Source organism: Heterocephalus glaber, unplaced genomic scaffold (assembly GCF_053883595.1).
Source record: "Heterocephalus glaber isolate CG9 unplaced genomic scaffold, H.glaber_assembly_v1.0 deba00001504, whole genome shotgun sequence".
NCBI lineage: Eukaryota > Metazoa > Chordata > Mammalia > Rodentia > Bathyergidae > Heterocephalus > Heterocephalus glaber.
In genome coordinates this window covers 16,688,606-16,708,320 of record NW_028258324.1, presented here as the reverse complement: position 1 = coordinate 16,708,320, position 19,715 = coordinate 16,688,606, and the positions used below count along the sequence as shown (strand labels likewise).

The 19,715-nt window shown below is 42.3% G+C and overlaps 1 protein-coding gene across 2 annotated transcripts in view; it reads right to left on the bottom strand.

Annotated features, from left to right (window-relative positions):
• Clstn2 (calsyntenin 2) overlaps positions 1-19,715 on the bottom strand; it is a 615,455-nt gene that overhangs the window by 192,564 nt on the left and 403,176 nt on the right. Inside the window, exon 1 of one of the 2 annotated variants that reach the window (XM_087186235.1) lies at positions 12,228-12,394. The exons of the other annotated variant lie outside the window; for it this stretch is intronic. Within the exon in view, the coding sequence (XP_087042361.1) occupies positions 12,228-12,243 (16 nt within the window). The 5' untranslated portion in view covers positions 12,244-12,394. Of the gene's footprint in view, positions 1-12,227; positions 12,395-19,715 lie in introns of those variants that run through there. 2 annotated transcript variants of the gene reach the window in all.

The following is a 19,715-nucleotide window of genomic DNA, read 5'->3' as shown; positions in this document are numbered from 1 at the left end:
GCTTCAGTGCAAAGGTCCTAGGTTTAATACTCAGTAGCATAAAAAAAAAAAACTAGAAGAAAAGAAAAGTATGATGGGCTAAGATACCATTTCACAGAAGTTTATGCTGTCATTTCTGGTGGGGTAAGTGCATTCCAGATTCTGGCACATCACTGCATGCTGCTTATATTTTGCTTAGTATCTATATCTATAATTCTCACAGCCAAATTAAGGTCATTCCCATGTCATTTTTTGTAGGGGGGCATATGACTTATTGAGAGATGAAGTCATTGCCCAGGAATCACTGCGGAGAAGGATGCTTGCTGTACAGGGACTCAAAAGAAGTTTTCAGCCTCTATTTTTGATAAATAAAGACTGGTGATGCCTCTGTTTAGAACTTCTGCATGTTTGACTCTTTATCTCAATTTGCTTACTTAATTTTCTTAATTCAATCCCATAATTCTATCTCCTCTGTTCAAATGATTTGTGCCATTAGGGGACACTTCCTGGGAGATCTGAATGGGCAGAACTGAGCAGTTAGGTACTGAAGAGTTTGTGGATCCGTGGGGTATGGTGGGGTGAGGTGGGGAGCAGGGGCTGGACTCTGGGCCACTAAATATAACATGGGGTGCCAAGTAAACACCGTATTTATCTCACATCTTTTTACTCTAGCTCCCTGTAGTCCTTAAATGAAAACACTCAAAAGAAATTTATTTGAGCCATTATATGTGGGATTACTGCATGGATTTAGTTAGAAGAGATTCTAAATTTGAATAATTGGTATGATATCTTATTGTATGAATTTTACAGCCAGTTCAACTGGCACGAAATAAACACCTTTGAAATGATGAGAATCATCTGAATGTTTGCACGCCTAGCGGAATTAGAGATGGCACAAGAAGAGATAGCAGGGTTTGGGGCTCTGCCATTCCTGCCATTTCTCATATTCTGAGTATTGATTTGGAAGAGGCTTCTGAGTCTCTCCATGCACTTGTTTGGATGAAAACCCAGCCTGGGAAACCATGCGTGGTTTCAGTAAGCTGAGATGATGGGCTATTATATCTAAGAGTACCATACTGAACCAGCAAATACAGATAATTGAGTTACCTTCAGAATGATCATTCACAGTGAAAGGCTTTGGATTTCTTTAAATGAGGAGCAGCTGTGACTTTAAAGTACCACCCAGCAAACATATAAATTTCCATTTCCAGCCCCATTGTGAAGAAACTGAAATCTGGAGTGGGTTGAAAACAGCCAACAAGTCTGTTCCTCCTCCCTCCCTCTTGCCTCTGGAAAAATCCAAACAGAGTTGAATGGCAGCCACACATGCTACAGCACTTAAACACATTGCACAGCCTCCTGCTCCATGTTCCCTTTACCACAAAATCCACACATGAACACAGTGACAGATCCTTTATGAAAGAGCCAATGCTTCTCTGTTTTGAATCCCATAAAATTTCTATTGGGGAGCAAACTGGCAGGAAAACAGAACTACTACTCATGTAAAGCAAAATTCAGGGAACAAAAGGCAAAAAAGGGCCAATGAAGATAAGACGCCATTCAGAACAGAGCCTAAGCCACATGGTCTACACTAATTTCCCAGTCTTGACATGCCCTGAAAGCAGATGGCATTTGTTGGACACAGTCACATGTGCCCAGACGGCTTGCACAGTTCATTCCAAATGGCCTGACACTTGGAAATGCCAAAGTCCCATTTATTTCTATGTTTCTGCAGAGCTGTCATTGTAGAGAGGCCTGAAACCCTTTACCCAACACCACTAATACCAAATGCATTCACTCTTCAAGTCCTCTGAGACCTGTGCTGCATGCTGCAAAAATAAGAGTGAATAAAATATCATACAATATTCATGCAGTGACAGGGGAGGTAGACAGATGCATTTACTTTGTGCAGTATAGTGGGGTCCATGTGGGCAGACTATTAAGTGATCTGGAAGAGAGAAAAGGAAGCTAAGTATGTTATCAGAGAAGATGTCCCAGAGGAAGTGGTCACTGGTGGAATCTTGAAAAATGAATAGGAATTAGTCAGAAACAGGTTGTTTGATATAAAAGGGGAGGGATCAGAGGCCAGAGAGAGCATGGCATTTATAGAAAAAGTACTGGATGTGACACTTTAGATTGCTGTTTAGAAAGTATTCATGTGCTCTGCTTCTGTGCCAGGGATTGGCCTCCTGGCATGTAACTGGGCTCCTTGATTTTGGGCTGGGAAGATGCCTTGTTTGGGTCATTGGTATGTTAGTGAACAAGAATACCATATATTGGAAAGTTCTAGACCCTCAAACACTGAGGTGTGTAGAGCAGACACAGATTGGATCTCAGCTGAGCTCAGCACAAAGAGCCAAAATTCAAAAGATAATGGAATGTTAATTAACTGTTTATTATTGCATATCAGTGAGCTCTGGGTGGTTTGTTACACAAGATTACTGAAAATATAGCACACTGATACTCTGAGCAAGGCAGAGAATGGGAGGAGAGGAAATGGGAGAAGGAAAGAACTGTTCTACCCAACTAGAAACAAACACAGCAAAGAACTAAAGGGAGGAAGAAGTGGCCCTGAGACATTGCTTTTTTCAGACACTCACCTTTGCCTGTAATGTCATTTAAGCACATAGCAGCTGCTAAATAGACAGTTAAATGATCAAACTAAGGAGTCCTAAGCCAGGAAATAGGACATGCATATATCAGCATCAAAATACTCCTTACAACACTGGATTACATAGGGCAAAATTTCAGCTTTGCACACAGCCTAAAAACTCTTTCAGGTTAGCAGAACAATCACATAAATTTAAAGTAACCAGAACTTGGATAAATATGAAAGATGAGTCAAGATTCATAAATTATATTTTATCTAAACATTCCAGGCTCGAGAAAAATCATACAAGCCTTTACTATAGATAATATTTGGTTCAATAAAGTGCCCAGTTACTGAGATCATAAATATGCATTCAGTCATTTATTAAGTACCCAGTATGCATTCTACATTGGCAGATCCTGGAAGATAAAAGCTAACTCTTTAAAATAGTCCTTTAGAAATAAAGATGTACATGCAATTTTATTTCAAGTATACCAACACCACAATTCTTTTTGAGCTAAGCTTACATGAACCAGTGATGTGGCTTTTGCCTTGAAATGAATTTTCCCTTGAGTGAAATGGAGTTACCTATTCTTAAGGCCTCTACATTTGGAAGCCAAAAGGTTCTCAGAATTACTGAACGTATTTAAAGAAAATATACCAAACACCAGCATCTTTCTCTTCTAGCACAGCTGGAGAATAATTTTCATTTTAATCTCACAAGGTTCTATGGGGGAATCTGTGTGCTCAATGAATGAAGAGCAGAGAGCCAGGGCCATGGAATAAGGTGAGGGACACCTGGAACACCCTACAGAAAGGCAACATCAGGGAGGGGACTGGGACACATGCCACAGCTGCAAATTCTGTTCCATGTCAAGGACACTCCCTTAATCCCAGCATCACACACTCTAAGTCCAGCCACCTCTAAAAAGCCCCACCTATACCCACATGAGGCTTTGGAGGGACATCTAGACACAAGCCACAACAAGGGCTGTGGCCAGAACTTGTACTCAAAGCTTCCTCAGGCCATCTGGGCTTCTTCACCACATGGCAGCCTCAGAGCACTCAGGTACTCACATGCTTTGTACAAGGTGACCATGATCCTTCTCCCATTTGGGAGGGCTTGTGACCATAGAAGAAGAGATACCATGTGAATTCCAAGGCTTGATCATAAAAGGCCATACAGTTTCTACGTGGTTCTTCTGTAATGGAAGCTTGTGGAGCCCAAGACACCTGTGAGGATCTGAATGCCTAAGGGTGGGTAGCCTGGATAAAAATATAAGGGGCAGGAAGACAGCTGCAACTGTCTCTTGTCTCTTGTTGCTTGTTGCTTGGGTGCTTTTGCTTCTTTCTTCCTGCTATGAACTGTTTCTCCCCTGTGATGCCCCTCTGCCAGGCCACCCTGCCTTGGAGCCAGCCAATTATGGACTGAAACCTCTAAAAACTGTGAACTAAATAAACCTTTCCTTCTTTAACTTTGGGTATTGGACATTTTGTCTCAGCAATGAGAAAAGTAACTAAGACAGCCCTGGTTTAGCTCCAGTGCACAGCAAGCATCAGGCATATAAATGATGAGAACTTTGGATGATTCTAGGTCCCAGGCATCAGTTTACCCCAGCCTTTGTATATTCCCAGTGAGGGTCCCAGAAGCAAGGGTTGGTCATCTGGTCATCTCCAGTGCGCTCCTTCCAAAGTCTGCAGGATACAGACATGGTAGCTGCTTTACCTCACTTAAGTTTGGGACAGGAGTGTGATGGCAACAACTTCCCTCATTTCTTCTTGTACCTGCTGTAGTTAGTGCTAAGCAGGACATCTACCCTACATAGGCAGGAAATGCCCCCAACATCCACTCCTCAAGTGAAAACAAAAGCACATAAAAGTGACATAGATATGTTGAACTACACATGACCTGGAAAGATGCTCATCTCTTTAAAATAGTGGTTCTCAACTGAGTGTAATTTTTCTCCCTAAGGAAATTTGACAATATCAGGAGACATTCTTTATTACCAAACTTGGAGTTTTGCTTCTATCATCTAGGGGAGGGGAGAGGAATGCTGTTAAACATCCTGCAACAGAGAATTATCCCATCCCCAATGTCAATAGTGTCAAGGTTGAGAAACCACTTCAGAAAACAGCAAGCAGTCAGAGCTTGGTAATTTGTTAAGAATGTTCTGTTTTACAGAAGAGTGTTACCTGGAGCCAGGAAGACAAGGCTATGACAAGATGTGATTGAAAACCCTTTTACTCTTTTTCAGCTATTAAATAAATGAAGCAGCATTCTCAGGCTATCTCAGAGTATCCTCCTACACACACACACACACACACACACACACACACACCACCCTCTCTGTGCCTGCCTTCTGCATTAGGTTCCCTTTAAAGCAGGACAATTAGCCACTTGTTCTTAGATTCACTCTGGAAGACTGCATCTTGGAAAACTATGGATATTCAATAAGGATAGTGAATTTCAGGACAGTACATTTGCTGCAGGTAGCCAGGAGCACACCATTACTATCTAATTCTGGCACATAACTCACTATCTATCTTTGCCAAATGCTGTTGGAGCTGTGGGGAGGTGGGACTGCTATGATTCGCTCATTTATCCCCTAGTAATTTAACGCAATGAGTCCCTCCCAGTGCTGCATGTTTTCAGTGGAAGGAAGTGTGGGACAGGCTGTTCTAAAACTCCCTGGATGTTTTCAGGTGGCAGATAAAAACCTTCATCAAGATTTATGTCCTGTTTACCTCCAGCAGTGAGGAGAAAACATGGCTGAAAGTCCCCTTCACTTGTACAGTGAGGGCAGAGCCTCCCTGGATGATTTATGGGTCTGCTCATGTGCGTGATATCTCCCGAAGTTACCCTGCATGATACACCCTTGATGGGGTAAGCAACGTGGGGCTGGGTGCCAGGACACTCAGCCAAAACCCAGGATAGGGACCAGACAAATTGCCAACAGAGACTTCTGAAGGAGGGCTTTAAAATAGCCTTGAAAACAGGCCCAGGACAAAATGTTAAACATGGATAAAAGTCCTATGAGACATCCATTTTTTTCTAAAATGAATATAGTTTTTTTCTCCCGTCAAATAATAGAAAAGAATTAAAAGATAATAAGTCTATTACATGGAAAAGGCAGGGGGAGGAAGTTTGTTTCCGGCAAAGAAACCTAACAAACACTGCCCCAGCCAGGGGTCAAGGTCACACCAGCAGTGGTCAGTAAGTCAGGTACCTTGAGAGGATGCAATGATCAAGTCACTTTACCTCTGTGGTCCTCCTCCACCAACCCCACCATCCCAGTCTTAATCATGAGAAAACCATGAAGCAAACCTCAATTCAGAAGCATTCTCCAAATGACCTGGCTAGTTATACTTCAAAACTGTCAAGGTCATTGAAAATAAAGTACTGTTACAGCCCAGAGGAGTCTAAGGAGACTTGATGACTACTTGTAATGTAGTATCCTGAATGAGATTCTGACTCAGAAAGAGGACTTAGTTAAAAATTAAGGAAATCTGAATGAAGTGCCACTTGAGTTAATAATGATGTATCAATATTTGTTCATTCACTTTATCAAACGTACTCTGTTGACATGAGACGTTGAGAATGGGTATATGGGAATACGGTTGATGGAAATTCTATGTACTACCATTTGAAATTTTTCTGTAAATCAAAAACTGTTCTTTAACAATTTTTTTTAAAAGATGTGCATTGTTTTGCATACCTATAATTTCAGCACTCAGGAGGCTGAGGTAGGAGGATTGCCATGAATTTGAGGCCAGCCTGGGCTGCATAGTGAGTTCAAAGCCAGCCTGAACTACATAGTGAGACCTTGCCTCAAAAAGAAAGGTTTTAAACAACAAAAGGAAATAAAAATCATCCATAATACTATTAACAAGGTTTACAGCCATCTGTTTGCATTTATAATCATTCTATATGCATACATAATTTAATTATTTTAACCAAAACCAGAATTATCCTATACTTAGAGTTATTGAACCCCAGCATATCTTACTACTATGTTCCATATCCAGGAGAAGGTGAAATGTGCATAATAAATATATTAGAACCTTTGAAGCTCAGCTGTACTTCACAAATTAGCCTTTGCCAAGAAAAAATACTTATTTCAGGAGGACATCTGTTAGACAAGAACTAGTTCACACCAAATTTTAAAGGATACGTTCAATCTCATTGGAGAAGGAGTAGAAGAGCCCCAGCTTGTACCAGCAACATCACAGAAATCCTGTGAGATTGACTCAGTCGCCCCCATTTTCAGGAAAGGAAACTGAGTTGCTGAGAAATATCTGTGCCTTGCCCAAGTCATATACCACTTGGTACGTGGTACAGCAGTGGCTGAACCTAAGTACAACTCACAAACTTGGGCTTTCCCTTCTGCACAATGTAGCACTACAGTTGGGCCAGGTCAAGCTTCTAGATACCAGGAGACCTGAGCTAAGTGGGTTTATGAATATCCACAGTTCCACTCCCAGAACAACATTCATTAACCATATAATGTGTAATTGTTTTTACAGTCTGAATATCTGAGTGGTACAATAGCTTTACGTGTACCTTGGGGAACCTCAGGGTAAATGCAATTCAGCTAAGGTCTAAAGGGTCTAGGGCTCTGTTTACAGACCCCCAGCTCTGTGGAAGCAGGATGCCAGGCGGGGTGAAAGATTCTGGGTTCCTAACCCCAGAGATCTCATTAAGTAGGTTTAGTTTATGATGTGGGAATTGGTTTCTTTTAAAATTTCCCAGGTGATGCTAATGCACAGAATTGCAAACCACTAAGATGGTTGGTCCCTTTTAGCTTTAACATTCTAAGAGTAATTGATTAACAAATCAAATCCCTGTAATTACTCTTTACAAATCTCACTATAATTCCAAAGGGCTTCTTGTGGTCTTCTTAATATCTTTTCCTTGGAGAGTGGTTTGAGGAGTGCACAAAAGAAAAGGAGAGAAGAGAGAGAGAGAGAGAGAGAGAGAGAGAGAGAGAGAGAGAGAGAGAGATTCTTCTGGCCTCTACATAGAACACTGGTCATAGGGGGCCATTTGCTTCTTGGGATTTCAAAAGAGCAAAAATAGTCCAAATGGGAACAACATTACTGTGATCCTTCAATCCAACCCTTATGGCACAGGCAAGGTACAAAGCTCCAAGGGCCTTTTTCAGACCTGGACTGTCCACTTTTAGTTTAAAGAGCAGATGGTATGGCTGTCAGTCATGTCTGTGGACACAGGGCAGCTTGGCTGAGATGAGCCACTGCATAGTGAGACACATTTTTGCATGTGTAGGACTGTGTCAGGGGGCCAGAATCCTCATCACTGCCCCCTACCTCATTAGATAGAGTCCATAAAGCTCACCCCACTGTCTGTCAGGAGAAAGCAGACAAGCTCAGTGCACATTAGTTTAAGATAGCAACTGTTGAAGCCATGGGGGATGGGAGTGGGGGTAGGGAATGCAGCATCTGTACACAGAGCACTTTCAGGCCTGGAGGAAGGAATGATCCACACTTCCCCTTCTGTTCTACAATGTGTGTGGTCCCCTGGTCTCAGGCAGGAAAAGCCAGTTGGGGACTAGTACTCAGACCTACGCAGTAAAGGGCACTAGCTTTCATACAGTTATCAGACAAGTTCACAGTGTCCCCCAAAATATGGTCCCCATGAACAAGTACCTGACAATTATGAAAGAGGATCTCTTACTGTGTCAGTGCAGATAGGGATACATTACTTAATTTCTTCTGAAGAGAGAGAAAAAGAGAGACATGGAGAGAAAGAAGTAAGAAAAGCAGGTGGAAAATCAGGAACTCCTACTACCCAGAGGCCTGAAGTCAATGATTGTCTCTGTCACAATTTCTACATGTCTCTTAAAATCCAGACTGTGAGTTTCCCTTTCACATTTACTGACTTAGAAGCTCTGGAAATTTGCACTTTCAAGAATTTGGGGTTGAGAGCTCAGACTCTGGAATACAGAGTACAACCTATATTCCCTGGCTTGTACACTTGTGCAAGAGAGCTTCTCTGTCTATAAAATGAGCATCATTTGAGTTCCACCTGGATAAGTCTGCCTTGTGCTATTATATATGAACTAATTAACTTATAAGAGAAAAGGTTTATTAGCTCCCAGTGCTGGAGGTTCTAGTCCACAAACAGGTGGACCAGTGAGCCTCCAATTCCTGTGCCAGATGGCAATGCAGGGAGTATGCATGGTGCAGCAACTGCTCACCTCATGTCCAGGAGGCAAGTAAGTAAGTAAGTAAGAAATAAATAAATAAATAAATAAATAAATAAATAAATGGACTAGGCAGGATTCCATAATTCTCCTGAAGGCAAACCCCCAGTGACTTAAGGACCTTCCATAAGGTTCCACCTCTTAAAGTTTCTGTCACCTCCACATAGGCCTACCCTAGAGACAGTCTTTAAACATGGGACTTTGGGGAATACTCTTCCAAATCAGAGCACTGCTCCATGTGGAAGTTACTCCATGTGGAGAGTCATACCAGTTAACATATGCAAATCCCTTCAACTACTGCTAGACCAGGAGTAAGAGCCCAATCAGTACTTGAGGGATTCTGAAAGGTAAGTGCTGATTAAAGGTCAACTAATGGAGTTCCAGGCTCCCCAACACCCTAGAAAGGATTCATTAGTTGCAGGCCCATTCCAGGGCTCAGGAAATCAGACTGAAAGCAATTATCTTCATCTCAGAGAAGGCAGTCCCTCCAGCTGAGTGATAACCATGAACTGTGATATCCTACAGCATCCACTTTTCCCTGTAGATTCAGGCATTAAGGCAAAACCCTGACTGCCATGAGTTGAATTGTGACCCCTAAAAGAAAGATGGACTCCTTAGAGTCTGTAAATGTGAATCTACTTGGAGATAGGGTCTTTGTAGATGATGGAGTTAAAGGTGGTCCCTAATCCAATATGATTGGAAATTTGAACACAGAAAAAGACACACTCAGAGGGAAGACAATGTGATGACACAGAATTTCATCTACAAGTCAAGGAACCCCTGAGGTCAACAGGAGCTAGGAGAGTCCTTAGAATAGATTCTCCCTCACAGCCCTCAGAAGGAACCAATCTTCCTGACGCTTTGATGTTGGACTTCCAGGTTGCAGAACCATGAGACAATAAATTTCAATTGTTTAAGCCATTTAGTTTCTGTTTGTTTCAGCAGCCCTAGAAAATTAATTATTCATAGGCAGTAACTGGTGCTTTAGAATTAGACTCTGAAATTTCAAATTTCAGAATTTCTGAAACATGGATCCTAAATCTAGTCTGCTAAGCACCGACTGGGGCGATGGCCCCTTGAGAGACAACAGCAATGTTATTGATTGGGAGAAGGCAGCTGCAACCTTCTTTCCACTGTTCATGCTCTCAAGCAAGAAGGAGGTCATGAGAATTGTAAGGACCATTAGCCCCTCCCTCATCTGTGAGAAGCTGTGCAATTTAGTTCATGTTGACTGAGGAGTGCTCAGTAGCCTGTTAGACCATAGTCCAGTGAGTGCTGACAATGAAAGCCTTTGGCAGCCAATTCTCTGCAGCACAATTCATACATACCAGCAGCAAGTGGTTCCATGAAAGAAAACATAAGAACCCTCCCACCCCCCACCCCAAACTTCAGCTTTTGACACATCGAAAGCAGTTGGTGTTTAACAAAATCCTGGCATGTCTACTCTGGCTCTGGCAGGCTGATGGAAGCTGGGGCACTGTGTGCTTGGCAGAAGGTCAGTTCCCAACCCCATCTCAGTTAAGCGGGGGCTCAGTGCCAGGCAGCACTCCCCTGGGTGCTGAGCAGTGGGGAGCTCAGCCATGCCACTGAACTTGCCATACTTCCAGGTGTACTGAAGAGGCTGCCCCCAAGGAGATCCTGACAACTAGAAAGGAGGAGATCTAAGCTGCCTAGAATGGCTCTCAACATCTTCTGTGATTCCTTTGTGGCTGAGGCTTAACCTCATCTCCTTTTCTCTACTCACATGCTGGGTTTCAGCAATGCTGGGCTACTAGTTGCTCCACCTGAATTCAAATCCTGTCTGCCACATTTCTACTTTGTGAGCTCAGTTTCCACCACTGAAAAATGAAAACATAAATATCAGACTTTCTGTGATGATTATAAGGATTCTAAAGGACCTCACAGTGCCCAACACATAATCAGCACTTGGTGGTAGCTATTAATCACCCTTAGCTCATGCATCAATAGTTGAACTTACTGGTATTCAATTTGCAAATAACTGCCAATTGGCAACAGATTCACCCATAATCAAAAGAGCAGTGATTGCCTCCTTTAACTTTGTTACTGCATTACATCCAAAGTTTTTTAGTGCCTAGTTTAAGATAGAGGCTAGTGTGGCCTGGATTCCCAGTTCTGAGAGGAGATGAGTTTCAGTAGCACTAGAGGTCAGAAGAGAGGAACCACCGTGGGACTCTGATCCCTCATTACACACACACACACACACACACACACACACACACACACACGCACACACGGTCATAGTCAAATGTTTTATTAGTTCATTTTGCCCTTCTTCTGAGAAAGACGGACTTCTTTAAGCTTCCAGGCCCAATATGAAAGATGTATGATTAAATTAATATCAGCACTGCAGGAACATCAATCATCTGAAAAAATCCTTTTAAAATACTTGTACTCTCCCTTCTGTCTTTATTAGAAATAATGGTCATCAGTGGGAAATGCAATCTCAAAGCTTTCCAGTCTGATTCATCCTATCTTTAACTGTCTTTGAGATGTTGGTTGTTTTAACCCAGGTGCAACCAGAGAAGGCTTCTGTATTTTAACACATTGTAGACTTGGGACCTGTGTGGGAAGAGAAGGCCTCAGAACTGAGGGTGGCACTAAACCCTCTGATTCAGGTCAGAGAAGAGCCATTTCAAACTGCAATGACTTTTTGTCTTTCATATATTCTGAGCAAGAGCACACAGCTCTGAATTTCCTCAAAAATTTCTCTCCTACTTACTGCCTTCCATAATTGATTTTTTCTAAGAATGAAAAGTTGAACTGAAGCTTGTATTTTTCTAACTATTACTACCAAAATGGTACATGATTTTTAAATAATGAATAATTTTGTGCTTTTACTCCATTTTCTGTCACCAGATGGGTCATCAATCCTGAAGTTCCTGGGTGGCCAGATACAGGCTGGGAAGCCTTTTCCGCACTTGGATTTTAATCAAGAAAAGGATGCAACTTATTATCCACTGAGCCAGAGCTGCAGCATTATTTTCCCAATTAGCCAATGAAGATTCCCTGACTTTTCAGCCACCATGGAGCAACCTTCAGCCAAAGAATGCCTGGTCAAGGTAAAGAGCTGGTCATTCTTTTGAGAAGGCACACAGCCCTTCCTCTATGGGAATCTGTATCCTCCTAGATTTAGCCACCTCCCGGGGGGACTCTGGGCCTGTGTCTGCCTACCTGAAAAGAAGTAATAAACGGTAACCAGGATGGTACATTCTTGGGGCTCTGGAGTATATAAAAGACTGATATCCAAGATCAGCTTTCAGACTGCCAGCTTGACTTTAAGCTTGTTGCAACTGGATTCACATGCAACTTCTGCCTGTTGACAGTCGGCCCAAATTCCAGGGCTCATCTGACTGCCCTCTTCTGATACCCCTACCCCCTCAGCAAATACCTTAGCAATCCTTTAAGGCTCCCCTTACCTGCTACCTCCTCCATGAAGCTTTCTTTCTTATTCTAGATGATGCAGCCATCCTTCCCTCAGCCTGGCAGAATCTCCCTTCATTCTGACAAGCAGCAGAACACACTGCGAGTCTTCTTGTTCTTGGTCCTTCCAACATGGCTGTGAAGGTCTAGGGACCTGGTCCTTCTGTTTGTGCCTCCCCAGCCTAGCCTAGGGCCTGACACGGAGCCGGTCTGCATGTTCTCCAGCTGTACACAGAGTGTTAAATGTGCACATAGCACATAGCAGAAACTTTCAGTTGGGCAATGACAAATGAAGCCACCAGACTGGTTTTTTGCATTTTAATGCATTGGAGCTTCCATACATCCTCCATTTATTCAGGTCACACTCATGGAATGAGTCATTTCTCAATGGCTAGAGTGGGTGATGGGTTTTGCTCCTTCTAGAAAGCTTTTCTTTGATGAATGATAAGCAACAACTTTGTGATAATACTCCTTCTTTTGGAGCAGCATTTGGATGCTTTTCCAACGCACCTGTTAAGGCAATATCTAATTCTGGCTGTGATGCTCTTCCAGGAATTGGAGCATTTGCATTTTGCAGATGAGGAAACTGAAGCTGAGAAGTTAAGCAGCTATACTCAAGGTCAAATAGAGAGCTAAGATAAAGTCAAAATGAAGCTTCTTCTCTCTGCCTTATTCTGTTGCTCCTTCTACAACACCAGCCTGCCTTCCCTTGATCAAAAGGACATATCATCTAGACATAAAATCCATGTGTAATATGTTTTTACATTTTACCAGCCTTTTATCTGAGCTTCTCCTTAACAGCCTTAACAGCAGGCTGTTTGTGGAGCTGCCAGTATTTCTGAGGCCAGTGTTTCAGCCCTAAAACAGTCTGTAAGGCCTGGGCTAATTAACTCACCAACTACTTCTCTGATTATGTGCAGAAACATTCTTTGTCTTCCTCTCAGTAATATCCATACATAACGAAGTTTCAAATTAACTCATCAAAAATATCATTGTTTGTCTCCTCTCTGCCTTGTACCTTAGTTGCTGTGAGGATAATGAAGTTGAATAAAGATGACATACCTAATGTAGTAGGGTCCAAGGCGGTAGTGGAGAATTCTACGGGTATTAGAAGGAAGGGATCTGGATGGTGGAAGAGAGGAAGCAGAGGGGTGATGAGAATAAAATTGTGTCAGAACATCAGGCCTGGGCTCTGGGAGAGCTTATATAGTTTGCTAAGACATTTGGGCTTTATTTTATAGATAATGTAGAAACATACAATCATGAACTCTTGTAATATGAGATCTAGGAGGAATCTCAGAGATAATTTGGTCTGTGAATCCATTTTACAGATGGACACACTGGGACTCTGAGAGAGGGTATAACTTAACAAAAGTAACATGGTGAGTTATTGGCAAAGGAAATGGTTATCGACAGTTCTGATTCAGGAAGTCCATTGGTAGAAGTGGATCAGCCTGCAGGGAGAGGGAGGAAGTGGACAATGCTGATATGCCTTGACATGGAGCCTGTGCACTTACAAAGAGGGTGACAGAAAGGGGTGAAAAGAAACCCACAAAGGAGAGACAGGTGGAGGAAACGATCGAACATCCACTGCGCTCCATCCTGGGTCTCACTCAGAGTCAGGCTCTGTGCTAAACATTTTCTGCTGCATTGTCTCCTTTAATTGTTTTAATGACCCAGTAAGGAAAGGTTCATGAACTCCTCTGAGAAGCAGATTTAAGGTTTGGGAAAGTTTGATAACTTTCCTAATCCTGCACGAACTTGGTTCTGAATGAATGTCAATAAGATATCAAAACCCAATCTCTTTCTGCTCAGCTGAGTCTTCTTAAATTTATCAAAGTCCTTCTAAGATTCTGAGGAAAAGAACAAGGATTGAACTCTGCCACCCAGCCCCCCTACTAGTCAATTGCTTGCTTTTCCTGTTCTTCTTCCTTCCTGTCTGCCAGTTTTCAGGGCAAAAGGACTCTTGGTACAGATTTTCCTACTGGAAAAGAAAATTGAATTCCCTTTGGAGATGTGTAGATCCGAAAACTCAGCATCCAATCTGTTAAAGGGATGGGAGTCAGCAGAGGTCATCACAGACACTGAACTCCTTCATTGACTCAGTATCTTCCACATTTGAAAGACCAAGATTAGGTCCACAACACTTCTCATCCATTCATTATGGCAAAGTGTTCATCAAAGCCAAATGAAACACCCATGTTCCTATGAAGTAATATACACAGATTCTGAAAAAAAATCATTATATTTCTATTACTTGTAAAATAAAAGAAAGTGCAAAGCCCTTGTTGACTACCTGGCATGTCTTCCTGATCCATGCAGGATTGAGTATAAGCAGTGGGCCTTCCCCTAGAACAAGCTTTATTTTTCCTTGACACTCAGCTTCATATCTTTTCCCTGACTCTAATTTTATAGCAACACTAAACAGCCTCGTGTACATTTCTTGTCTCTGTCTCTGCACCTGTGGATCCCCCTTGGACTGTCCTCTACATTTCCCTCCCTCCCCTTTACCTAGATAACTCAAGCTATAACCTGTCACTGCCTCCATGAAGTTAAGACTGTCCTCCAGGCTGAGGGAGGGACCTTGTACCTGCTCTCAGAGCCCTCCATTCCCTCTGCACTTCTCTCAGTCACCGTGCTGTCTTTGCCTCTCTGCTTATTTTGTTCTTCTCCTAGAACAGGGATAGGACCGATTAGTGTCTACAGACCCAGAGCTAAGCTATTCTAGAAGAATCAACATACAAATAAATGAACAAATGGATGGATTTCAACAAGCACCATACTGGTTTGGAAAGAAGAAACACAAGTATGTGTAGAAGCTTATTAGAATCACTGGAAACTTAAAGAATAAATACTGAAGAACGTGGACACACCTTTAGGAGAAAAGGAAGGGAATGGGTCAGAAGTAAAAATGTCATATGGGGCATGAGAGAGAGACTCTCTGCTTTGCTTTATTACACTATTAGGGTCTATGGATAAAAGTAGTCAGACATAGGGCAGAAGTCAAAGCAACTGAAGACCCCAGTTGTCCTATCTGATGCCTTTGAGTGGACTGGAAAAAGATGTTCCAATTTGAAGCTGTGGGCCTGAGGCAATGGTCAGTACCTTTGTATTACTAAAAAGAGACTTCCTTTGGTAGATGCAGCCCAGCACTTGAGGATGTAGCTTGGTGGCACCGCAAGTGTTGAATTTTAAGCCTCAGAGTTAAATGCCTTCCATAATGTCCAACTGCACAAGCCATATGCAGTTGCCTGACCTTGGGAGTCCTGGTAAGATGTGTAGGAAACAAGGACAACTGGAGCCAAATTTTTCTCATACCTCTATTTTAGAGATATATGGTCTCTTCTTGGTGCTGCAGATGGAATGCAGGGCCCAGGGTAAGTGCCCTACCACTGATCTACACCCTTAGGCACCCCTACTTGGCCTTTTTTTTCAGGCCCCAAGATCCAAAATCCACTTTCCCCCCCAGAAATCCTTTTCATAACTGTGAGCCCATATCTTGGTGAGGGTTCCTCTGCAAGGAGAGCCTAAGACAAGAATTTAGATCACCTGATTTATTTGGGAGGCAATCTCAAGAACCCAGACTGAGGGGCAAGAAGTAGTCAGGTACAGAAGCGAGTTGGTTACTGCTGTGGATAAACTGGAGTCCAGTCATGTAGGGGATACTTTGAAGAAACACATGGAATGTACATTAACATTTTCTTTCCAAAAGACCAGCAGTTAGGATATTTATTGACTACCTCCATCTCTCACCATAAATTAATGGGAGTTGCCTGCAAGAGCAGTGCCTTCCTTGAGCTTTTGGGTGGCATCTGAATGTGAGCTGAGAGAACTCAAATAGGTGTGGAGATGCTGCCCATGTGTATTAACCTCTCCACCAGAGTTGCACTGAAATCAAGCGGACTGAAGGGATCTGACATGGGCATGGAAAGTATCTGTTATAGCTTAACCACAGGCCAAATCACACACTGAGAATCTCCTTGCATGAATAGTGCAGGAAGAGGAACAGTAGATGTTGCTGAAAGGCTTGACTCTTGGCCATTGATTTCTCTTGCGAAAGTCAGCATCATAGTACTCCAAAAAAGGCACCACCATCCATACAAATAATCAAGGTGCTGGCACTGCATTGCTCTGGTTCTTGGGGGCAGGATGGATACTCAGGACCATTCCTCTCTGAACAGTGGGAAAAGCTCAGCTCTGGCTCTTGGGTAACATTAAATTACTTACATTTAATATTTTTTGGCAGGCACAACGACATAAGCTGCAGTCTTCAGCATCTATTAGAAATGAAGGAACATTTATATTTTAGTGGCACCCTGTCATAGATTCCCCATGACCATTTTGCTGGGGTCATGCCATGAATACAGGAAGTCAGATGAGAGGCCATTGATCAGAGCTTGGATGTTAACCCCATAAATATGGCCCAGAGTGCTTATGCCTATAAAATCAGAGGAAAGAGTGACTTTTTATGAGGTTGAGCTGAACTTCATTTTTAATTCAAGGTGTGAGTCACATATCTTTAGAAGACAAACCTGAATCCCTTCACTAAGGGTTTGGAATTGATCTGTGGATTACCTAGTTCATTAAGACACAGATGTGGTGAGGAGGCATCAACCAGAGGGGAAGGCAGAAAATCCCAGAATCAGCCACTTCTGCCCCGTCAGGAACCAAATCATACGGTCAAAAGATACAGGACAGAAGAGGACTTGTAGATGATTTATTCTAAATCTACTGCTGATACAAGGAGGAGAAACTGAGGCCCCCAAAAGAAGCAAATTAAAGTCATACATCAAATTGATGGAGAAACCAAGGCTAGAATTTAGATCCTGACTTTTCACTTAGTTTTGCTTTGAAATATCTCACATTAACTGTCTTCAGTAGAAAACACTGCACAGTGTTGATGAGAAGCTTAGTGAACACATGCTATACGTCAGTCATTATTCTAAGACACTTCAGTAAATTAACTGATTAAATGCTCTCAAAGACCCTATGAGGAAGACCTGCCATATATTTTATTTTACTTGTGAGGAAATTAAAGTTGAAAGAGGTTATGTAACTTGCCCCAAGTCATTCAGTGACAGGGCCAGAGCTTGAAGACTTTGGCTCCAGAGCCCAAGTCTTATCCTCTCTTTGTGCTGCTTCTCTTACAATTCTCCTCATCTTGTGTTTCAGAGCAACCTCCCCACCTAGAAAAAAGTATGAAGAGCTCTTTTTTTTTATATAAAGCACTCTATTCTCATCTACCCAACATGTTTGTGCTGAACTCTTTGAGGGCTTCTCTTGAGCCATACTGGGGAAAAAGAGGCATGGAAATCATGGGAAGATGCTTCACACATGATTCTGAAACCCCCATGTATTTTGGTAAGGCAGCAAGGCAGGCACTACAGGAAGGAGTCTGTGTGGACTGGGAAGCTTACTGGGCTTCTGCATGGAAAGCGAGTCTGCCACTGGTTTTGAAGAATGAATAGGATTTGGCTAAAGGAAAGGGTCTGTGTGCTGATCTTCTTGGTGTGTGGTGCCTTGCTAGGAATTGTGGAGAGAAGTTCAACAGACAGACACAAATTTTATTTACTTCCTAAAATGGCAGGAAATATCTGTCTGCTCTGGTTTGTGAGCTGAGTCCAGCTCTGGGAACTTCCTACACTAGGGATGTTGAAGATAACTAGCTCCCTTCTGAAGAATTTAAACCAGAGTAAGGCTGGTGTACGTGGAAGAAGGCAGAATGATTGCCTATCACTACTGGCAGAGCATCTCTCTGTTATTCCTGTGAGCATCTGGAATGCTCCTGGTCTGTGGGAGTGAAGGACAATTGGCTTGACTTGCTGAGACTCCAGGTCTCCCACCCCACAGCTCAGCTTTTAATTAGTTTTCATGTTGGTTTAACTAAACCAGTGGCTAAAAATCTTTGAAAACTAGTCAGATATCACCACATTACACTGAATTCTTCAGACTCCACAGTATTCTAGGAATGAGTGGCAATGAAGCAAACACTTAGTGAATACATAGTACTTATTTTAATTAATTCCAACAAAAACATTAGGAGGTAGGTTTTGCAGTTCCATTCACTTTATAGATTAGGAATCTGAGGTTCATGTATGTGAAGTGACTTGCTCACCATAGCACACTTGTTTGCTGGTGGGGCCAGGAGTTGGGCATAGTGTTCTCTGCCTAATGCCAAAGCCCATGTTCTCTTGAGTCATTTGGCAGCACAAAAATAATTTCCCCCAATTCCCTTTTCCAAAGTTTGAGAATAGGTATAAGAAATATCTGGCTAGTGCCCTGGTGAGATCAATATTCCAAACCTGAGTCCAGCAGGACACTGATTCTATCTAGGTACAAGATGGCTTTGGGCCCCTCTCAGACATGACAGTGCTTCATAAACTGCAGGTTGCTAGGGCAACAGGGGCAGATTATGTGTTTGGAGTTATTCTCTCTTATTGTCTTTGTGGAGTATGGGATAATGACTATGAAGAACAATAAGAGTATTTGTTACCATAGTGCCTAGCTGAGAATCAGATTTTGATTGAGTAGTAGTAAGCCTGGGTTCAGCTAAAATTATTCTCAGTTTTCTCCCTCAAGAATTAGCCCTGGCTCATTCAGCTTGTGTGTGTGTGTGTGTGTATGTGTGTGTGTGTGTGTGTGTGTGTGTGTGACTGTCTGTCTGTCTCTCTCTCTGTGTATCTGTGCATGGATGTGCACAGGTTTCTATGGGTTAGATTTCTCTCCTTTTTATTCTGTGTACTTTCCTTCATTGCTTTAATGATAGTGACCTGTTTACCTAGAGCTACATGCAGAATCACTTTAATGAGGTATGTTTTTTTTCCCTGTGCAATAGATAACTTGATTGTATTTTTCAGTTATTCTTCAGGGCAAACAGTTTGTATTAATCTTAGCAAGGATGGATAAAAGGTCAGGTTTAAAGCAGTTTGCATCCAGAAAGTCAAGCTTTCATTCTTAAAAGAGATGTCTAAAGCCAGTGTGGTTGTAGAGGGCACTTTGGAAAATGTGTTACCAAACTGCCCAGATTATAAAGAGAGCTTTGCCTGACAGTGCAGCAGCAGAAAAAAAAAAAGGCTGTAGATTTTACCCAGGTCCAGACCCAAGCTATTTCTTGAGTCCTTCCTCATTGGCATAATATCATGACATTAGACCATGGCCAGCACGATGGCAAATCCTTCCTGGATGAAAGTGACATCTGTGGAGAAAGTGTGGTAACTTGAAGAATCCTGTCTCTCAGGTCCTTGGGTCTTCAGAAAAAATCTCATTTGGAGGAGTAAACCACAGCCTCGAATCTCATATCTGTCCTGTATTAATATGGAAACCTCCAAATTCCTTAACTAAGTAAAGCTGATATTCTTCTGAAAAATCAGAAAAAGCTGGGATGACGACATGATATTGTGTATAAGAAACACCAACATATTCTAGGTTCTCTTTCCCTTGGTTTCATGAAAGAATTAGGTAATTCACAGCCTTGGATAGCCACA